General features: G+C 32.6%; 1 protein-coding gene across 1 annotated transcript in view; it reads right to left on the bottom strand.

The window, feature by feature from the left end:
- Positions 1 to 1,810: 1,810 nt before the first annotated feature.
- The window catches only part of LOC138714633 (galactose mutarotase-like), a 28,543-nt gene continuing 10,165 nt past the window's right edge, over positions 1,811 to 20,188 (bottom strand). The window contains exons 4-7 of the mRNA XM_069846667.1: positions 14,045 to 14,132; positions 12,557 to 12,704; positions 9,978 to 10,281; positions 1,811 to 5,923 (exon numbers count right to left, since the gene is read on the bottom strand). Of these exons, the coding sequence (XP_069702768.1) occupies positions 5,843 to 5,923; positions 9,978 to 10,281; positions 12,557 to 12,704; positions 14,045 to 14,132 (621 nt within the window). The 3' untranslated portion in view covers positions 1,811 to 5,842. The remainder of the gene's footprint in view (positions 5,924 to 9,977; positions 10,282 to 12,556; positions 12,705 to 14,044; positions 14,133 to 20,188) is intronic.

The following is a 20,188-nucleotide window of genomic DNA, read 5'->3' as shown; positions in this document are numbered from 1 at the left end:
AACTGTTCCAGTCTACAAAATTTCCCTTCCATCTCTTCACAGGGCGTCCTAGTGATCTTACTTCTGCTGGTCTGTATTCAAGAATACTCGAGGAATCCTTGTTCTAGGCATAGCCTACGGTACACTTGACATAACAGTGCCAATTATCTTGGTATCGGTGTATATAATGCTGTACTGATTCCTTTCCAAGTTCTTACAGGAAATCTTCATTTCTTTTGTGGTCACATTTGGTATAGCCAGCTGTTCAGCACATGAACTTCATTTCACTTGCAGTAATTCTATTTTTTCATCATTTTTTCTTAAAGTCCAACCTTCACGGCCATAACAAAGGACTGGTCTTGCTAGGGTTTTGTATAGATGACAATGGGTATGTTTTGGGACTAGGGAAAATTTCATTATACTGTTAATGATGTCCATGGCTTTATTAAATTTAAAATTGTTTTCAGGAGTACAGTATCTAAATCTCTTAAAAATGATAGTTTAAAGTCAAGATAATTGAATTCATTACCGTAACTCTTTCTAACATTTTATCATTAATACAAATTTTTACTTGGTACTGGTTCTTTGCCACAGAAAGCCATTATTTTAGTTTTGTCAGTGGAAATTTCCATGTAACATTTGTCAGTAATTAATTTTAAATTATAGACTGATCGTTGTAGTCATCTTTAGAACTAGCTAATAAGACCAAAATTCATCTGTGAAGATTAGTGTATCCGAACATAAATTTCGGTTGATAAATATATGTCACCTAAAGTCACGTAGTGTTCCATTCATATAAATGTTGAATAAAAGAGGTGAAAATGGACATTCTTGTCTAACTCCAAAAGAAATTTCAAGCCAATTAGATAATATATCAACAATTTTGACAGAAATCATTGTTTCTGTGTATAAGTTAAAAATATTTTGTTGTGAAATATGGTCACATGTCAATTTTTCTAACAGTTTGTTGCAGTTTACTTTATCAAAAGTTTTCTTGAAATCAATGAATGCAATATGTGTTTCGATATTAAATTCAAGATGTTTTTCTATCAAAAGTTTCATTGTGGCTATAATAATTATAGCAACAGGGATTACCATAATGGTTTTCCCCAACCATAAGGCGAATGCCAGGTAATCTATGGCGAATCCTCGGCCTCATGTTACCAAATACCATCTTGCTATCATCAAACCCACGTACACTAAGTAACCAAGTAGTTGATACAGTGTCGTTAAATAACTAACTAAAAACATAGAAAATTTAAAAAAAAGCTTCCTATCTAACAAATCACTCTTTTCCATGAATGAAGGCATGGTGTTATCCTTCGCTCACTCTATGGAGGCTGGCATTCCACAAGGTTCAGTGTTAAGGACTCTGCTCTAGAACATTCATACTTCAGACATTCCAACTACATCAGAAAAGTCTCTGACTCAGTACCCTATGTAGATGACAGTGTAATCCAGTGGCGGTTCCTCGGGGGAGGGAAGGGAGGAACGTCCTCCTCACATTTTTCTTCTTTTGAAAGTAAATACCAAATGAAATATATGCCTTGAATTTCGAGGAAGATTCGATAATTTTTAAGTTCACCTCTGTTGATCGAGTTTTAAACTACGTGCACTCATGTGCTGCTAGAAAACTGTGAGAAGGATGCGAGATTGTTTGTGTGGAGGAAAGTCAATCCATTCCTCCTTTACTGCAGTTAACACACATAGACAACAGCGCACTAGCGGCCAGAGAAAGAAGCAGAGTTTTAAAGCAAGTAAATGAACGGATAGGGAGGAGATCTTCCTCTGAATCAGCGCATGGGCGGGAAATAGAAACAGACTGGTCGTGCAGCAAGCTCGCTACTGCTGCCATCTAGCGATCTTGCATTCAACCAGACTATAACACGTCATCTAGGAGGAGACACAATAAAAACAGTTTTAACGCAAAGCTATGAAAGACACCATATAAACTTTTTTTTTAATTATATATCAAAATATATTCATTGCATTTTATATAAGCTATGTTCATGGTTTGAAACTTTCGAGGATATCTGAAAGTTGAAGTTGGATTTATATAAAACAAAGAGGAAGTAGTTCTAAGTTAGTATTGCAGATCTTTTTCTCTGAAATTCACTTCCATTCATTGTCTACTAGACAGGACAACAGCCAAGTTGTCAGTTTTGTTCAAATATATTTGAAATTGAAGGTACTGCAAACTACATTATTTTTAACATAAAAAAATTAATCGGCCACCGGCAGCTTTGAACAATAATGGTAGTATGACTTTACAAGAACTGACATTCTTCCAAAGCATTTGATACTGAACTTGTAAAATGTACATATGGCAACACAGACCATGTGGGTGGGTGCAGTTATCTCGCTTTCCTAACAGATTATTTCTCATTCCCATTTCCGTAAAACGGTTCCGGTTACGTGTTAGTAGCTGGTCTCTACCAACACGTGTGATGCTGTAGTGTGCGTGAAAAATGCTGCGAGGTTGTGAATTTCCTTGTAATTGTTAATTTGTGCAATTATTCAACAATGAATGGAAGTGAAAACATATTATATTTTCGACAATTTAGGAAACTCAGTTTACAAAAACAGATTATTGCTGTACAAAAGGGAAGATCAACCCTAACACTACCTGGTCTTACATGTATGCATGTAGGCTAATTTGTAGCATGTTTCTCTCAAGAAGGTGTCATTTTGCGCTGTTAACTTCTTTCCTCCTCTTAAGAAATATGCAGGAGCCGCCACTGGTATAATCTTTATAATTCACTGCAATTGAAGGGTTGATAGCAAAAACCGGACAAGTCCAAAAATTCAAATTTTGAGCATAGTACAGTTCTCTTCACTTCATTTCAAACGACATCTACTGACATAACAAGTTTCTACAAAAAAACCGGATTTGTGCCATCGAAATGAGTGTTTGAAAATGTAATGTTTCTGCAAAAAGCGGATTAGTCCAACATCTTTCTATCAAAAGACGGACAAGTCACAAACTTATCCGGTTCTTGTTAGAAAATATTATGAAGATAGCATTAGAGTTTTCTTCTTTTGTTTCATCGCCATATTAGCTGTTATTGTCGGTGTTATTGCTTAAATATTTCGCTTTACAAATGAATGATCATCAAAATGAACCGGAACCAAATATGCAATGGCCAAAGATGAGGAAGAGGAAAGAAAAGAAGGAAGACAAAATAAGAAATACTAAAGTTAAAGGTGAAGAACATATAAATCATGTTGGGGAACTGATTCCAAGAAGTGTGAAAACAGCTATAATAATATTAGTATTTTTTTTATTGAGCATGGTTTATAGTGTTCTCTCTTTCTCTCTCTCTCTGTTTTTCTTTTGTTGCCTGATGTTTTTTATAACTACCTTGGACCTTTTTGGATCTAATCCTCTATATGGCATAATTTTGACCTTAATCTGTAACTAGATGCCATTCTGTTAAACTATATTTTAAAGACATTTTTTCTAATTTATGTATGAACTATTGTAATTAATTAGTATTCTGGATTTGCTGTCAACATTTGACAATCAGAAAAAAAAATAACAAAAAAATATTATTTAATATCACAATTTGTGGGAGTATTATTATTTCCTTTTCTTTGTCATTCCATTCGGAGATAATTTTATTAAACTAGGCTTCGGACAATGGAGAATATCAGTAATTGATTAAATGGCGATCTTACTCGTGTTAATTATGTAAGCATGTGCGACTTACAGCTGTTTCGGTGCTACTTGACACCATCCTCAGAGCCTTCTGGATCTCGGCGCTATCTCAACTTCTCTGCCTGTTGTGTGTGTGCGTTCGTGTGATGAAGAGGTGTGTCAAATGGTGTGTGTGTTCTGAAATTGATCTGTGTGTTGAGAATTTGATTAGGATGTGTTTTAGTGTGTCTGTATATTTCATATTGTTCTAGTGTGTTGAGTTTTTAGTTTTTGAGTTGTATGTGTAGAATTTCCATGTCTGTATTTATGTTATTGTATGTGTGGTTAGCATTAGTTATGTGTTCGACATATGTAGATGTATTGTGTCCTCTGGTTATTGCTTTAATGTGTTCTTTGTATCGAGTTTGGAATGATCTGCCTGTCTGTCCAATGTAGAAACTGTCGCAACTATTGCATGTGAGTTTGTATATGCCTGTGTGGTTGTATTTATTTGTTTGTGTTGTTTGTGTGTTGAGATGTCTTTGTAGTGTGTTTTCTGTTCTGTATGCTATGTTGTATTTCTGTTTTCTGAATGAGGATGCGATCTTGTGTGTGTTTTTGTTTTCGTATGTTAGTGTGATGTATTTCTTGTGTTCTTGTGTTTGTGTTGTGTTTTGTGTGTTTTTGTGTTTGTTGAGTTTTTGTTTTGTGTTCCTTATGATGTTGTCTATTATGTTTGGGTTGTAACCATTTTCTTGTGCTATGTATTTGATTGTGTTCACTTCTTCATTGTAGTGTTGTTGGCTCATGGGTATGTTGAAAGATTCAACATGGAAGAATATCACTTCGAAACTAGTCAGCCAGGTAAATTCCTCATATTAACACAGTAAGGAAGCTACAAAGTTAATCAGTAATTTTATTAACATAAATGTTAAACAATATTGGTGATAGGGGACAACCATCTCTTATGTCTTTGATAGTATAGATATGCAGATTTTGGAAGTTTAAAATGCAATTTAATTTTTATTTAATTGTTTTCATATACCAATTCTTTATTTATTGCCAGCAAAAGTAATATTTTCCAACCTATTGTTAACTAAAGATAAATGTGAAAAATTTGAAATGAAATTGAAAGTAAATAATTGATTAAATGGCGATCTTACTCGTGTTAATTATGTAAGCATGTGTGGCTTACAGCTGTTTCGGTGTTACTTGACACCATCCTCAGAGACTACTAGATCTCAGCGTTATCTCTACATTGGACAGACAGGCAGATCATTCCAAACTCGATACAAAGAACACATAAAGCAATAACCAGAGGACACAATACATCTACATATGCCGAACACATAACTAATGCTAACCACACATACAATAACATAAATACAGACATGGAAATCCTACACATACAACCCAAAAACCAAAAACTCAACACACTAGACCAATATGAAATATGACACACTAAAACACACCCTAATCAAATTCTCAATACACAGATCAATTTCAGAACACACACACTATTTGACACAACTCTTCATCACACGAACGCACCCACACAACAGGCAGCGAAGTTGAGATAGCGCTGAGATCTAGTAGGCTCTGAGGATGGTGTCAATTAGCACCGAAACAGCTGTAAGCCACACATGCTTACATAATTAACACGAGTAAGATCGCCATTTAATCAATTATTTATATTCAAGTGTTAAAAGTAGTGAACGAAAGATTCAACATAAATTGAAAGATTTAGAACCATAGTGGGCCAAGCGCCATTTACTAGAACTGTAGAAAACAAGAGTTAAAATGAAGTTATTACCATAATTCAATGGAAACATAATATAGGAAGTAATATAAAGTACACACATTAAAACTAAATGATATATCAATCTTCATTAAACTATGGTATTCACTTAACTTTAACCCTTGCTTTCTCCGTTTTTAATAAATGGCGCTTGGCCCACTATGGCTCTGAACCCTTCAATTTTTGTTTTAGTTTCATACATTCTTAAGTATGAGCTTTAAGAAATTTCAGCAAGTGATAAAAACGAAATAATGAGGTCACGTGATAATAGTTTAAATGCCATTAATTGCATATTGATGTAGGTATATTTCACATATTTACACAGAACTAAATCAATTCATGCATGAGGATTGAATGTAGCCTCGAAATATGACGGGTCTGGCTCGCAACAATACATTTCCAGAACGTTATCAGTCTGAATACACTCGTCACTTCTGAATGCCAAAGCGATAGATGCATGTGTGACTATACAGTTCTCCTGGTCTCAGGATGCTGTCAGGAAACCGTCTCTGAAACAGATATCATTATCAGTTAATGAATCAATTGAGGTTCACATTGAATGCATCAAAACTGAAGACGCTGATATCTTTGTATGTATCACCTTAAAGTATTAAGCTAATAAAATTATTTCCATGACGGAACATTACGTAAGTTAAGATATAATTTATTTAAAGTATTCCAAATCAAAGTAAATGTGGAAAATATATTTAAAATATATTACAAAAATTAATACTTACTTTTACATGAATATAACTTAAAGTTAAGAAAAATTATATTTATTTTGTCATGAAATAATATATTGTGATGCAAGGGTGGGAAGCTTATTATAACAAAATCGAGGAAAAGTTACAAGAGATGAAACGAGGTAGAGAGGATGATGCAAATAACAACGAAACTAGTCAATCAGGAAACATAACACCAAAAATGTATAATGTTAAGACAGTGAAGTAGTTATTTACTTACTCAAATAACTTAACAGTACATCAGTGAAAAAATTGAAGTTGTGGGAAATTGCAATAAAAGTTTTAGTGTTATTTAAAAACTTTCAGCACCAGGAGTTTAATAATGGTGTCACGGAAACTAAAAGGCAATAAATGCGCATAAAATTTTATGTCATATATTTTTCACATGCCAAAGATTATTTTAAAGAAAAAAAAATGATTTTGAAACTTTACTGGTTTTCCATCATATTTAACCATCCTTTCCCTTTCAAAACCTTGTGCCCCAGAGGTTTAAAAATAGCGTGGCAGCAGCTGACAAGGTGTGTATATAATTTTATGTACTATATTTTTCACATATGAAAGATCATTAAGAAAAAATTGATTTTGAAAATTTAGTGGTTTTCCAACATATCTAACCATCCTTTCCCCTTCAAAACCCTGTGCACCAGAGCTTTTAAAACAGCATGACAGCAGCTGACAAGGTGTGTATATAATTTTATATAATATATTTTCCACATATGAAAGATCATTAAGAAAAAAATGATTTTGAAAATTTAGTGGTTTTCTAACATATCTAACCATCCTTTCCCCTTCAAAACCCTGTGCACCAGAGCTTTTAAAACAGCATGACAGCAGCTGACAAGGTGTGTATATAATTTTATGTACTATATTTTTCACATATGAAAGATCATTAAGAAAAAATTGATTTTGAAAATTTAGTGGTTTTCTAACATATCTAACCATCCTTTCCCCTTCAAAACCCTGTGCACCAGAGCTTTTAAAACAGCATGACAGCAGCTGACAAGGTGTGTATATAATTTTATGTACTATATTTTTCACATATGAAAGATCATTAAGAAAAAATTGATTTTGAAAATTTAGTGGTTTTCCAACATATCTAACCATCCTTTCCCCTTCAAAACCCTGTGCACCAGAGCTTTTAAAACAGCATGACAGCAGCTGACAAGGTGTGTATATAATTTTATGTACTATATTTTTCACATATGAAAGATCATTAAGAAAAAATTGATTTTGAAAATTTAGTGGTTTTCTAACATATCTAACCATCCTTTCCCCTTCAAAACCCTGTGCACCAGAGCTTTTAAAACAGCATGACAGCAGCTGACAAGGTGTGTATATAATTTTATGTACTATATTTTTCACATATGAAATATCATTAAGAAAAAATTGATTTTGAAAATTTAGTGGTTTTCTAACATATCTAACCATCCTTTCCCCTTCAAAACCCTGTGCACCAGAGCTTTTAAAACAGCATGACAGCAGCTGACAAGGTGTGTATATAATTTTATGTAATATATTTTCCACATATGAAAGATCATTAAGAAAAAATTGATTTTGAAAATTTAGTGGTTTTCCAACATATCTAACCATCCTTTCCCCTTCAAAACCCTGTGCACCAGAGCTTTTAAAAACAGCATGACAGCAGCTGACAAGGTGTGTATATAATTTTATGTAATATATTTTCCACATATGAAAGATCATTAAGAAAAAATTGATTTTGAAAATTTACTGGCTTTCCATCATATTTAACCATTCTTTCCCCTTCAAAACCCTGTGCACCAGAGTTTTAAAGATAGAGTTGCACCAGCTGAAAAGGGCATAAATGTGCCTACAATTTTATGTAATATTTTTTCACATATCAAAGATCATTTTAAAGACAATAAAATTAATTTTGAAAATTATATTTAACCATCCTTTCCCCTTCAAAACCCTGTGCACCAGAGTTTTAAAGATAGAGTTGCAGCAGCTGACAAGGACATAAATGTTCATACAATTTTATGTGATATATTTTTCACATATCAAAGATCATTTTAAAGACAAAAAAATTGATTTTGAAAATTTATTGGTTTCCCATCATATGAAAACTATCCTCTAGTCATAACATAGCCTATATTTATTATAACTAAGTTAAAACAAGAAAGCCAAGCCGATCAGAATGATGATAATGGGATGATATAACAATGGCAAAATGGTAAGTAAAACCGGAGCATCTGGGAAATTCCTCTATATTTAACGACAGTTTTAGACATTTATAGCCATTAAGTTTTAGTAGAAAAAGACGCATACGGGCATCTGCTCTGTGCTCTACATCTGGGAGTGGAGGAAGATGAAGTGAGGCAATGATGGAATGTAAGGACGTTCTAAATGAGGAGGAAAACAATGATGGATCATTCACAGGGTTGATTGGAAATTTTTTATTCTTGATTACATTCAAAGTTCATTTCCTTTTTTCCCCATACAAATACAGCAAAGAAAAATAACAATGTAACCTTGATTCCGAAGGATTTGACGTAAATGCGTATTCTATTAAAGTTATATTTTAGGCATAGTCACCCTTCGATATAGCAGACGTATTTATGTAACAAAATTCCAAATTATAGTTTTTTTATTATTTAACTATTAGATTTTGAACTGCAATTGTCAAAATAATCGTATTAAATAACTAGGGAATGGAGCAAGTTGAATGAATGAATGAATGAATGAATGAATGAATGAATGAATGAATGAATGAATGAATGAATGATGAACGAACGAATGAACGAACGAATGATGCATGAATGAACGAATGGATGAATGAATGAATGAATCAATCAATCAATGAGTGATGCATGAATGAATGAACAAATGAACGAACGAATAAATGAACGAATGATGAATGAATGGACGAATGAACAAATGATGCATGATTGAATGAATGAACGAATGAATGCTGCATGAATGAATGAACGAATGATGCATGAATGAACGAATGAACGAACAAATGATGAATGAATGGACGAATGAATTATGCATGTATGAACGAATGGATGAATGAATGAATAAATGAACGAATGAACGAACGAATGATGAACGAACGAACGAATGATGCATGAATGAACGAATGGATGAATGAACGAATAAATAGTGATGCATGAATGAATGAATGAACGAACGAATGAATGAATAATGAATGAATGGACGAATGAACGAATGATGCATGTATGAATGAATGAATGAATGAATGAATGAATTAATTAATTAATGATGCATGAATGAATGAATGAACAAATGAACGAACGAATGAATGAACGAATGATGAATGAATGGACGAATGAACGAATGATGCATGAATGAATGAATGAACGAACGAATGAATGGCGCATGAATGAATGAATTAATGAATGAACGAATGATGCATGAATGAATGAGTGAACGAACAAATAATGAATGAATGAACGAACGAATGATGCATGAATGTATGAACGAATGAAATAAAGGAGTAATGGAAGAACAAAGATTTAAAAAGTACACGAACACGCGTCTTTGCAAGTGAAATTGGGGCTGATAGCGTGGAATTCATTTAAAGGTGGAAGGCCCGTATCGTGTATTTACTGCACATAAAAGAACGCTGTCCCGAATAGCCAAACAAAAGACTGCAACCAATATTTTTTTCCGGCCATTTCTCACCCACGTTGAATTTCGTCGCTGAATAAAATCTAAAGTTGATGGAGTCGTTAAATAAAAACTACTTGATAGGGTAATAATGGAGTAATGGTGGAATACGAAGAACTGCGCAAAAAAAAAAAAAAAAAAAAACATTTTTCGTAGGTGGTGTACTCACGTGGTTGACGGCGTCAGGGTAGTTCTGCGTCTCCAGGCAGAAGGCTCCGTACTTCTTGTACTCCGTCCCGTCCTTCCCTATCACCTCGGCAGGGGGAAGTGGCACAGGGGGTGACGTCTCCTCGAGTGGTGCGTCGATCACCACTTCTTGAGTTATATCAGGCACCTCTTCGTCGGGAACTGTCTGTGCGAGTTCCCTTGAGGACCGAGCATCGGGATCGGGCAGGTTCCTGCTGGTGTACCACTGCAAACCGGGCTGATCGGAAAACACCTCCACTACTCTGCCCGACGGTGGATGGTACACCCTGTACGACGGGTTTGAGTAAATATGAGCTATATATATTCTGTTTTCCATACAGAGAGAAGCTTCCCGAAGAAATGTCAAACGGTCTGATCACCTCCACTTCGAGGCGGGACTACTGTACAGGGCGTTTCAGAACTAAGTTGACAAAAATAAATTCAACTAGGCAATATACGCAGTACGTAAATACAGAACTACAACACTAAAATACTTTCATATAAAAATATTATAAGTTTTCCTAATTTCTTCATATTTCTCATTGCTCTTAAAAATTAATTGCAATGAGCAACAATGTCGCCACGTTCCATTAAATATTTCTTATTGCTCTCGTTTCTGCTGTACTTTCCGTAATGAGGAACGTGGAATTTTAATTTTTAGTGTTTCGTATTTTGCGAGCTTCCGGAAAAATATCTTCTAAACTGGATGTAAAACCTTCTTTGTATAAAGCAGGTACCGACAGTCTTGAAGTTTTCTGATTAAAAGTGTCCAATGTTGTAACAGGAGAGTCGCGAGTGGAAAGTCCATAGTTTTCAGAGACATTTTTTTCACAAATGTTTAACACCCTCTTATTCGGTAACTATTCCGAGTAGGATCGTGATTTTTGTCCATATCATAGAAAATGTAATAAAGAATCATTTCTTCCTCTGGCTTATTTCAATATGTAAATTTAATTTAAAAACCACTGAACGATGCAACCAGATTACAAAGTTGTAGCCAGAGAGGGAGGTGGGAGGCAGTTTATGTAGGAAGACAGACCTGAGTTCGTTGACCCTTTACATCTGTATTAGGAAAATAAAGGGGACTGTGTTAGCGGCGATGTTGCCAGACTGCTGAACCTTCAACTTAATTTTCTAATTAACCGTGCATTTAATCACAAAACGTAATATACGTTTGTGCGAGATCGTGCGTATTTACTTGTTTTCCACACAGAACCAATACGCGGTAAGTGTGAAATACCACATTCAGTATTCCCAACGTAACACACATAATAATTTCCCTCTTCTTACCGCTTAAGCGCGACATTCATTTTACTGCTTTAGGCTTTTAACATATTATTTTTAGAGACGTTTAACATAGTAATAATTATAAATTGGTAACTTACCACTCCAATTTCACCTAAATTGCAATGTTAATTATTGTTTTTAAATATTTGCAAAAATTAAGTAAACTCTACAACACCATAAAAGTTACTGCATTTGTAATGCAAGTAACATTAAGGAAGCCGTGAAAAAATTAACGAGATTCCAGATGCCGATGTTATTACTGCAATATGTTATATAAATAATATTGTTAAAATATTAAAATGAAAAATAAATCATTACATAACCTTACCGTTTGTTTTAAGTTCGCATTTATAAACTGGGGAAAAAAAAAGACAGACTTATATCACGGCCTGCTGGAATATAGTAAACACAGAAAACATTTTATGGCAACAATGTTGAAGAAAGATATTTTGGTTTTCCGAAGTTGCCGTCATTAAACAGAAACCAACATGGAGATTTCATTGCAACTAATTAGAAATTCGTCTTTCAGGTATGTAATAAACGATCTTCGCACAAAATAATGTACGATACACGAGCGGTATGTTTGTTTTCATGTTCTCGGAAATTAAAAAAGTTCAACTACGTTTCGCTTTTTCAATCTTTTCCTCGACCATGACAACGTCAACATACCGCTCTATTACTATTCCTATTCATTTAAGTGTACCTTATCGTGCCTTTTAATCTGAAAAGTTATTTCACTTCCACTCTATATACTTACATTTTTGACACTTAATTCACTTTAAGTGCTTTTCCAGCACATGACTAACAAAAATTGATTATCTTCCATTCCCTGCATTGTTACATTCGCTCTGCAAATACATATGAACAGAACACACGACTTCCTTGATATTAGATTATAATGTAATGTTTTCTACCACCTATTAAATAGAAAGCCATTCCTAAGTACACCAACATCAACACACTCATCACAATATTCTCCATCTTGAATTAAAAGTAATTGAAAATGACGTGTTTAAAAACAGAATTTAACTAGGTTACAAGCAGACCTAGAATTAGAGAAGATAACAAAGAATGCCAGCGTGTTGTAAGAACATCCTGTCAAACAGCTATACAGTAGTAACACACCACCAACCCTGCTTGTTACTGATTGGTGAAGTTTGCCCTAACGTTTAAACCCAACGTCGGGAAATTTCACTCTGTATAAAAAACAAAGTAATAGTGTTTAATGTGTCCACGCCTTCGTAATCGTTCCATGCAACCAGCCTCTTTTCATACCTAGCGACGAATCGCACTCCATCTTCCTTGGTGCCATTTATGCACATCGTGTTGTCGTAACCTCCTCCTGGTACCTGATGTATGACGTCACCCAACTTTCGAGGTGTTCTTAAATCGTAAATAGTGCCTCCCACTTTTCTTAGCTCACCTGCAAAACAATTATGTCGCTTTATAAAATCGTAACGTTAAGGGTATTTCATTGTTGAGGTTTTAAATTGCATTAAAATGAAAGCCACACATTTACAGAACACTCATTTAACATAACTTATTATTTTCTCAAAGCAAATCGCTAGATGATGTCACTACAATTTAGCACACTGAGTACAATTATTAATCTACATATCATAAAAGCACATCATTATCTGGAGTCATAAACATCAACTAGGATTGATCCTTTATCCACGATCATGAAAATTGAAGCAGTGAGATCAATAACCATTCAAGTCCACTTTTGGTCATTCATTTTTTTGCAAATTTGAAATTAAATTTTGGATATTTCAACAAGTGTTACGACTTTAAAAGTTGGTATACTACTTTGTCTTGATCTCTAAAACAACCAGAAATATTACGTGCAAAAAATAATAATTAGGTAAGAAATAAAAAAAAAGTTTTTTGAAGCTTGTGTAAATGGACTTGAATGGTTGTTGGTCTCACCACCTCAATTATAATTCAATATAAAATCACAGAGGGGTCATATCACAGTTTAGTATATATAGTCAAGAAGCTCAATACGTAGGAAATATGCATCCATAGATAGTTGCTAACCACTAGGATCGCTACTATTGCCTTATCACAGACAATGCGAAATAGTACCGGCACAGTCTATTGTTCCTAGCACCCTCAACAACTCAAGCTTCGTGACTGTAATATAGTAGACTGTGGGTCATATTCTGAGTATAAAACATAATGAGGTTGAAAATAGCGAAGAAAATACAATAATAATAATAATAATAATAATAATAATAATAATAATAATAATAATAATAATAATAACTGTATTTAGTCTTACTGCAATACAGAGATAATTCTTCTTCGCATAACATGTTTATAATATAAATTTTACAGCGTAAAAGACAGTTAAATGTTAAAATTTCTACATAGAAATGATATTTCTTTGTGTCTATAGGCTTTGCATTGAAATCTGAAAATAATCATAGGGCTACAATACTGTCAGTTGAAAACGTATAAACTTTCTGCTATATGAAAAAGTACGGTCAGTTATTTTGCACCTATTATCTTTCTTCCTTTATTTCTTTTTTCCTTTCTTTTTCTCTCTCTCTCTTTCTTTCTTTCTTTCTTTCTTTCTTTCTTTCTTTCTTTCTTTCTTTCTTTCTTTCTTTCAATCTCATCAATCTCGTTCTGAAATTCCTTTCAAATGATATTTCTTTGAATACGAGAGTTTGTGAACAAAACAGACGAACTCGTATGTAGTAAACAATGACTCATTCGTAACCATGGTTATATAAATCTGTGTCTCTCGTTACTTACCCGTAGGAATGAGATCAGGAGTTACAACCAAAACCTTGTCTGCGTTTATACAGGCGTAGTGTTCGTATAGAGCCTTCGGGCCTGCACACTGTAAGCAAGCAAAGAGTGTTCAGCTGGTACGTATTTAGATTTATAAAATAGTTTTTAATTTCTTCCCTATATCCTCTCCCATTTAACTTCCTCGTTACACAAAGTATGATGGGAAACTTTGTAATATTGCAAAAGAATTTAAATTTTCAGCAATGTATCTGAAATAGAATAGAAATTTAGAATGTGAGAATGCAACCAAGAGAAAGAAACTTATTTCACTGAAACTTCTATATTCTCCCATTCCAAACACGGGACTGATATCTGGTTTGCGTTGCGTTATCATAACTTTACAAATATACACGCTACACATATTAAGTATTAATTATTCCGTAAGATACATATTTATTACTTACATATTATTTGTTTCGTGTAATTCTTTAAAAATTTTTGTGTCATGCTGATTTTCATTTATTTTTATTTACATAAAAATAATGCACAATGGGGTCAACACAAAAAATTTATCTTCGTACAACATACATGATATATTTACATTGGTTTGGAGTGATTTATTAAAGAATGTAGTCAAGACTAATTTAGAAACATGTTAAACGAATTATCCTTAAACCAAAATGTATGCCCCCTGGACCAAAAGGATCGTATTTTAATTATTTAAATACATTTATTTACATCCAGCGTTAAGCTGAAATCCAGCTTAACGCTTGAACATCAAATTTAAGAAATCGCCTATTATTACACTACGAGGAACCAAACACTTCATCACATAAAAATCGTTACTGTTAAGAATGTATTTAAATTCAATGAATTATGTAAAATATGGGATTTAGATTTCAATATTTCTTATATTGATTATAAACTTTCCTTTTCAAAACATTGAAGATAGTTGATTTAAAATAATATTGCTATTTTGTTATTGTTTAATTTTCGTCTTCACACTAACATCTTGTAAATGTATCTGTATTCTATATATTTGTTCATGTTTATTAACTTTTTATATTCATGATATAAGTGACTATAAATCTGTACTGTCTATTATAATTGGGGCATTGCCCTATTATAAATAAATAAATAAATAAATAAATAAATAAATAAATAAATAAATAAATAAATAAATAAATAAATAAATAAATAAATAAATAAATAAATAAATAAATAAATAAATAAATAAATAAATATTGTTTCCGATGCAGATCAAGGTAAATGTTTATAATACTTATTATTAGTCTTGTTTAGCAGATACCTAATTAATTTTTCGTTTACATGCCATTTGGACACGAAAGAAAATAAAACAGTTAAAAAACTAAAACAGAAATATCATTTAACAATTTAAACACTGACAGTTTCTGCACAGCGATAAAATAATCTGTGAAGCAATAATGCTAAAGAAAAATCACCGACCATAAACTGAAAAAAGTAATGAGCAAATCGGTGAGAAGTATTTTGAAGGACGTTTTAGGGCGCTTTGAATGTTTGTGTGAAGTGGTACTCAGTAGGGTGGCAGGAATTACATTCGTGTAGGTGCTAGAAGCTAGATCACCGCTAATTCAGTCCCTGGCTCTATGGCGCGACAAATCGCCTTGCTGTTGCGGCAACTTCTCCGACTTACTTGTTAAGCGGGTGGTAGCACGCAAAATTTGGCGCAAGATAGGAATTCTACGGTATTACCGTATTTACTCGCAGAATTCACGCCATTCCAAAATTCACGCACCTGAATTTTTATCATAATATTTTTAAAATTACATCCTGGAATATTTCACGCATTTCCCCGTAATATTTTATATTTTTTCTTTTTTTCAAGTACGTTCCATACTGAGAGAAATTTCCTTTAACATCTTTTAACGGCCGATTTAGCACTGCTACCTGCTACACTGAGGCACAATTGTATAAAACTCCCTGACTAAAGATCAATTTTGATTGAAGATCGAAAAGTAAACCGAGTTCAGACACTTCTTCTATTGTATAAAACTTTTCTGCGATCAAATTACCTTGGTTCAAATGCAATCTAAGTTCACGTGAAAAGGATTTGGCAACATCGCATAAACAGGTGAAATACGTGATGCGCGGACCATGTTATACAGGTTTGTTCAGTGCTGCCAATCTAGCGATTTTAACTCTTTTTCAACAACAATTTCTTTTAACTTTTATATTGCTTAAATAAGGCTTTAGTGACCTTTTTAGCACCCCATAGTGACCAAATTTAATCTTTCTTTGTTGATAATGAGAAATCTAGCGACTTTAGAAATACTTTTTGGCGACTTTCCGTACACTCTGTTGGAGACACTGGTTTTTTTGTGCAGTGTAAATAATGGCGGACAATAAGAAGAAGGTTGACTGTTCTCCAAGTTGTTATCATGCTATGATGTTTGATACTGCTAAACATAATAAACCTTTATAAAACGACAATTTTCGTTTAGTAATACAGTTAATTGAACATTTATGAATGTACCTATCATATCCATTAATAATTAATGGTTGTTATAAACATAATATAATTATAGGTTATGTTATTTGATACTGCTGAACACGATAGAGGCCCAATTGTATAAAACTCCCTGACTAAAGATCAACTTTGATCGAAGATCGAAAAGTAAACCGAGTTCAGACACTTCTTCTATTGTATAAAACTTTTCTGCGATCAAATTACCTTGGTTCAAATGCAATCTAAGTTCACGTGAAAAGGATTTGGCAACATCGCATAAACAGGTGAAATACGTGATGCGCGGACCATGTTATACAAGTTTGTTCAGTGTTGCCAATCTAGCGATTTTAACTCTTTTTCAACAACAATTTCTTTTAACTTTTATATTGCTTAAATAGGGATTTAGTGACCTTTTTAGCACCCCATAGTGACAAAATTTAATCTTTCTTTGTTGATAATGAGAAATCTAGCGGATTTACAACTACTTTTTCGCGACTTTCCGTATTACACTCTGTTGGAGACACTGGTTTTTTTTGCAATGTAAATAATGGCGGACAATAAGAAGAAGGTTGACTGTTCACCAAATTGTTATCATGTTATGGTGTTTGATACTGCTAAACATAATAAAGCTTTATAAAACGACAATTTTCGTTTAGTAATACAGTTAATTGAACATTTATGAATGTAGCTATCATATCCATTAATAATTAATGGTTGTTATAAACATAATATAATTATAGGTTATGTTATTTGATACTGCTGAACACGATAGAGCCTTATAAAATATAAGAATGTTTATGTATTAAGGCAAGAAATTGAAAGAAATATATAAATGTACGTAACATATTAATATTAATAATAATGGCTATTTTATTTGCACAATCTGTCACTCGTATATTTCAAACAGAAAAGAAATAACTGAACTTGGATCATCTAACTTAATCGGAGAAATTTCTTCAGTCAAAGTTGACTTTAGTTTGAGACAAATTAATCTCAGATTAGACTTTATACAACACAAAATTCCAAGTTCAGCTTAAACAAGGATCAATTTAACCTCTGATCTAAGATTAAATGGTTTATACACTCGGGCCTGAGGGTCTTAACCAGTGTTCGTGGAGAGGCTCCCGTCCGATTTTTGTGCTACTTTATGGCCGATATTCTCACGAAAAAATCCATTTTGCATTGTCCTCAACTGCACGACACAATACATCTCTGACTCCTGTAAGGAATTTTGGGAATTTTCTGTACCTGCGGATTATAGATCGCTGGTAGTGAGACGAGAAATATCGGCAAAAGTGTGTGTTGTAAAGTTAAATAGCATATGTTGAAATCCAGTGTAGGATATACATTTTTTTCCTTGTGAATTCTTGTATTATTCTGTAACTTTCCTCGCATAAATCACGCAAAATTACGTGAAGAAAGTGCGTGAATTACGCGACTAAATACGGTATATGTTTTCGTTTGTTTTATTTCAGTCCATAAGGAACTAATGGCTTATTTGCAGCCCACAATCTGAGGTATCAGAAGTATTGAAAGAAGTCAATTCAGTGTTACTACAGTATGAGCTGATGTTATAACTGAAACTGAAAGAAATTCCGCCATTGAAATTAGAAGGGTGAATAACAGATACATGCAAGGCTTTCGTTTCACAACTTCCTAGTCTAAATACGTCAATTTAGATACTTAGAGTTATATAAATTGTTCTCTGTCTCAATATTATAGTATTATTTGTGATATTTCATTTTAGCTTTTACCTCATTATAGCTTCCAGCTAACTAGTCTATTCATCTTGCAATTAATAAAAGTTTTAGAATTGCGAGCACTACTCATTCAGTCCTCAAATTTATTAAAATTATTACATCCACTGGCTTTTTACATTAATTATTATTTTATTCCATTTGTATTTTGTATTTTATCTCATCTTCTATTTATTTGTATTTCATTGAATTTCTCTGTATACATAAAAATAAATTAAATAAATAAATGGGGGAATAAGTGAATAAATAAATAATAAATACGTGGGCGAGTGAATATGTGAATGAGTGAATCAATCGATAAGTGAATAAATAAATAAATATGTGGGCGAGTGAATAAGTGAATGAGTGGATAAATAAATAAATAAATAAATAAATAAATATGCGAGTAAATGAGTCAATGAATGAATGAATGAATGAATGAATAAGTGAACAAATGAGTGAATGAATAAATTAATGAGTAAATAAATAAATATGAGTGAATAAATAATTAATTAAAAATATAATAAATAAGTGGGCTAGTGAATAAGTGAATGAATGAGTAAATGGATAAATGAATGAATAAGTAAATGAATAAATAGGTAAATAAATAAGTGGACGAGTCAATAGGTGAATGAATGAATAAATGAATAAATAAGTGAATAAGTGAATGAATGAATGAATGAATGAATGAATGAATGAATGAATGAATGAATGAATGAATAAGTGAGCGAGTGAATAAGTGAATGAGTGAAACAATGGATAAATAAGTAAATAAATAAATAAATGAGTGAATAAGTGAATGAGTGAATCAATGGATAAATGAATGAATACATAAGTAAATAAGTGGGCGAATGAATGAATGAATAAATGAATGAATGAATGAATGAATGAATGAATAAGTGAGCGAATGAATAAGTGAATGAGTGAAACAATGAATAAATAAGTAAATAAATAAATAAGTGAGTGAATAAGTGAATGAGTGAATCAATGGATAAATGAATGAATACATAAGTAAATAAGTGGGCGAGTGAATGAATGAATTAATTAATAAATGAATGAATGAATGAATGAATGAATGAATAAGTGAGCGAATGAATAAGTGAATGAGTGAAACAATGAATAAATAAGTAAATAAATAAATAAGTGAGTGAATAAGTGAATGAGTGAATCAATGGATAAATGAATGAATACATAAGTAAATAAGTGGGCGAGTGAATGAATGAATAAATGAATGAATGAATGAATGAATGAATGAATGAATGAATGAATGAATAAGTGAGCGAATGAACAAGTGAATGAGTGAAACAATGAATAAGTAAGTAAATAAATAAATAAGTGAGTGAATAAGTGAATGAGTGAATCAATGGATAAATGAATGAATAAGTAAATAAATAAGTGGGCGAGTGAGTAAGTGAATAAATGAATGAATGAGTGAGTGAGTGAGTGAGTGAATAAATGAATGAATGAGACAAAGAATGAATGGATAAATGAATAAACAGGATACAGATAATATGGACAAAGAGCTTTGGAGTTAATCAAATGATCTATGAGACAGAAGTTTATTATATTCGAAAGACAAATAAATATTGAATATGCGTAACAAAATAAATAAATAATTAAATAAATAAACGAATGAATGAATGAATGAATGAATGAATGTATGAATGAATGAATGAATGAATGAATGAATGACTGAATGAATGAATGGATAAACAAATAAATCAATCAATCAGTCAATTAATCATTCGATAAATAAATGAATGATTGAATAACATTGAAGTGAATTAATTTTATAATTAATTGTCTTTATGTATCTGTAAAAAGAAACAAAATTGTTCTTCCAGATAAATGTTTTCAATTCCGTAAGAAAGGAACACACAACAGAATTAATTCAATAGATGTAGAGTATAATGAAATAAATAACGGAGATGTTCGTAGTAA

This window comes from Periplaneta americana, chromosome 15 (assembly GCF_040183065.1).
Source record: "Periplaneta americana isolate PAMFEO1 chromosome 15, P.americana_PAMFEO1_priV1, whole genome shotgun sequence".
NCBI lineage: Eukaryota > Metazoa > Arthropoda > Insecta > Blattodea > Blattidae > Periplaneta > Periplaneta americana.
The sequence above is the reverse complement of the archived record's forward strand: the minus strand, read 5'-3'. Positions and strand labels throughout refer to the sequence as shown.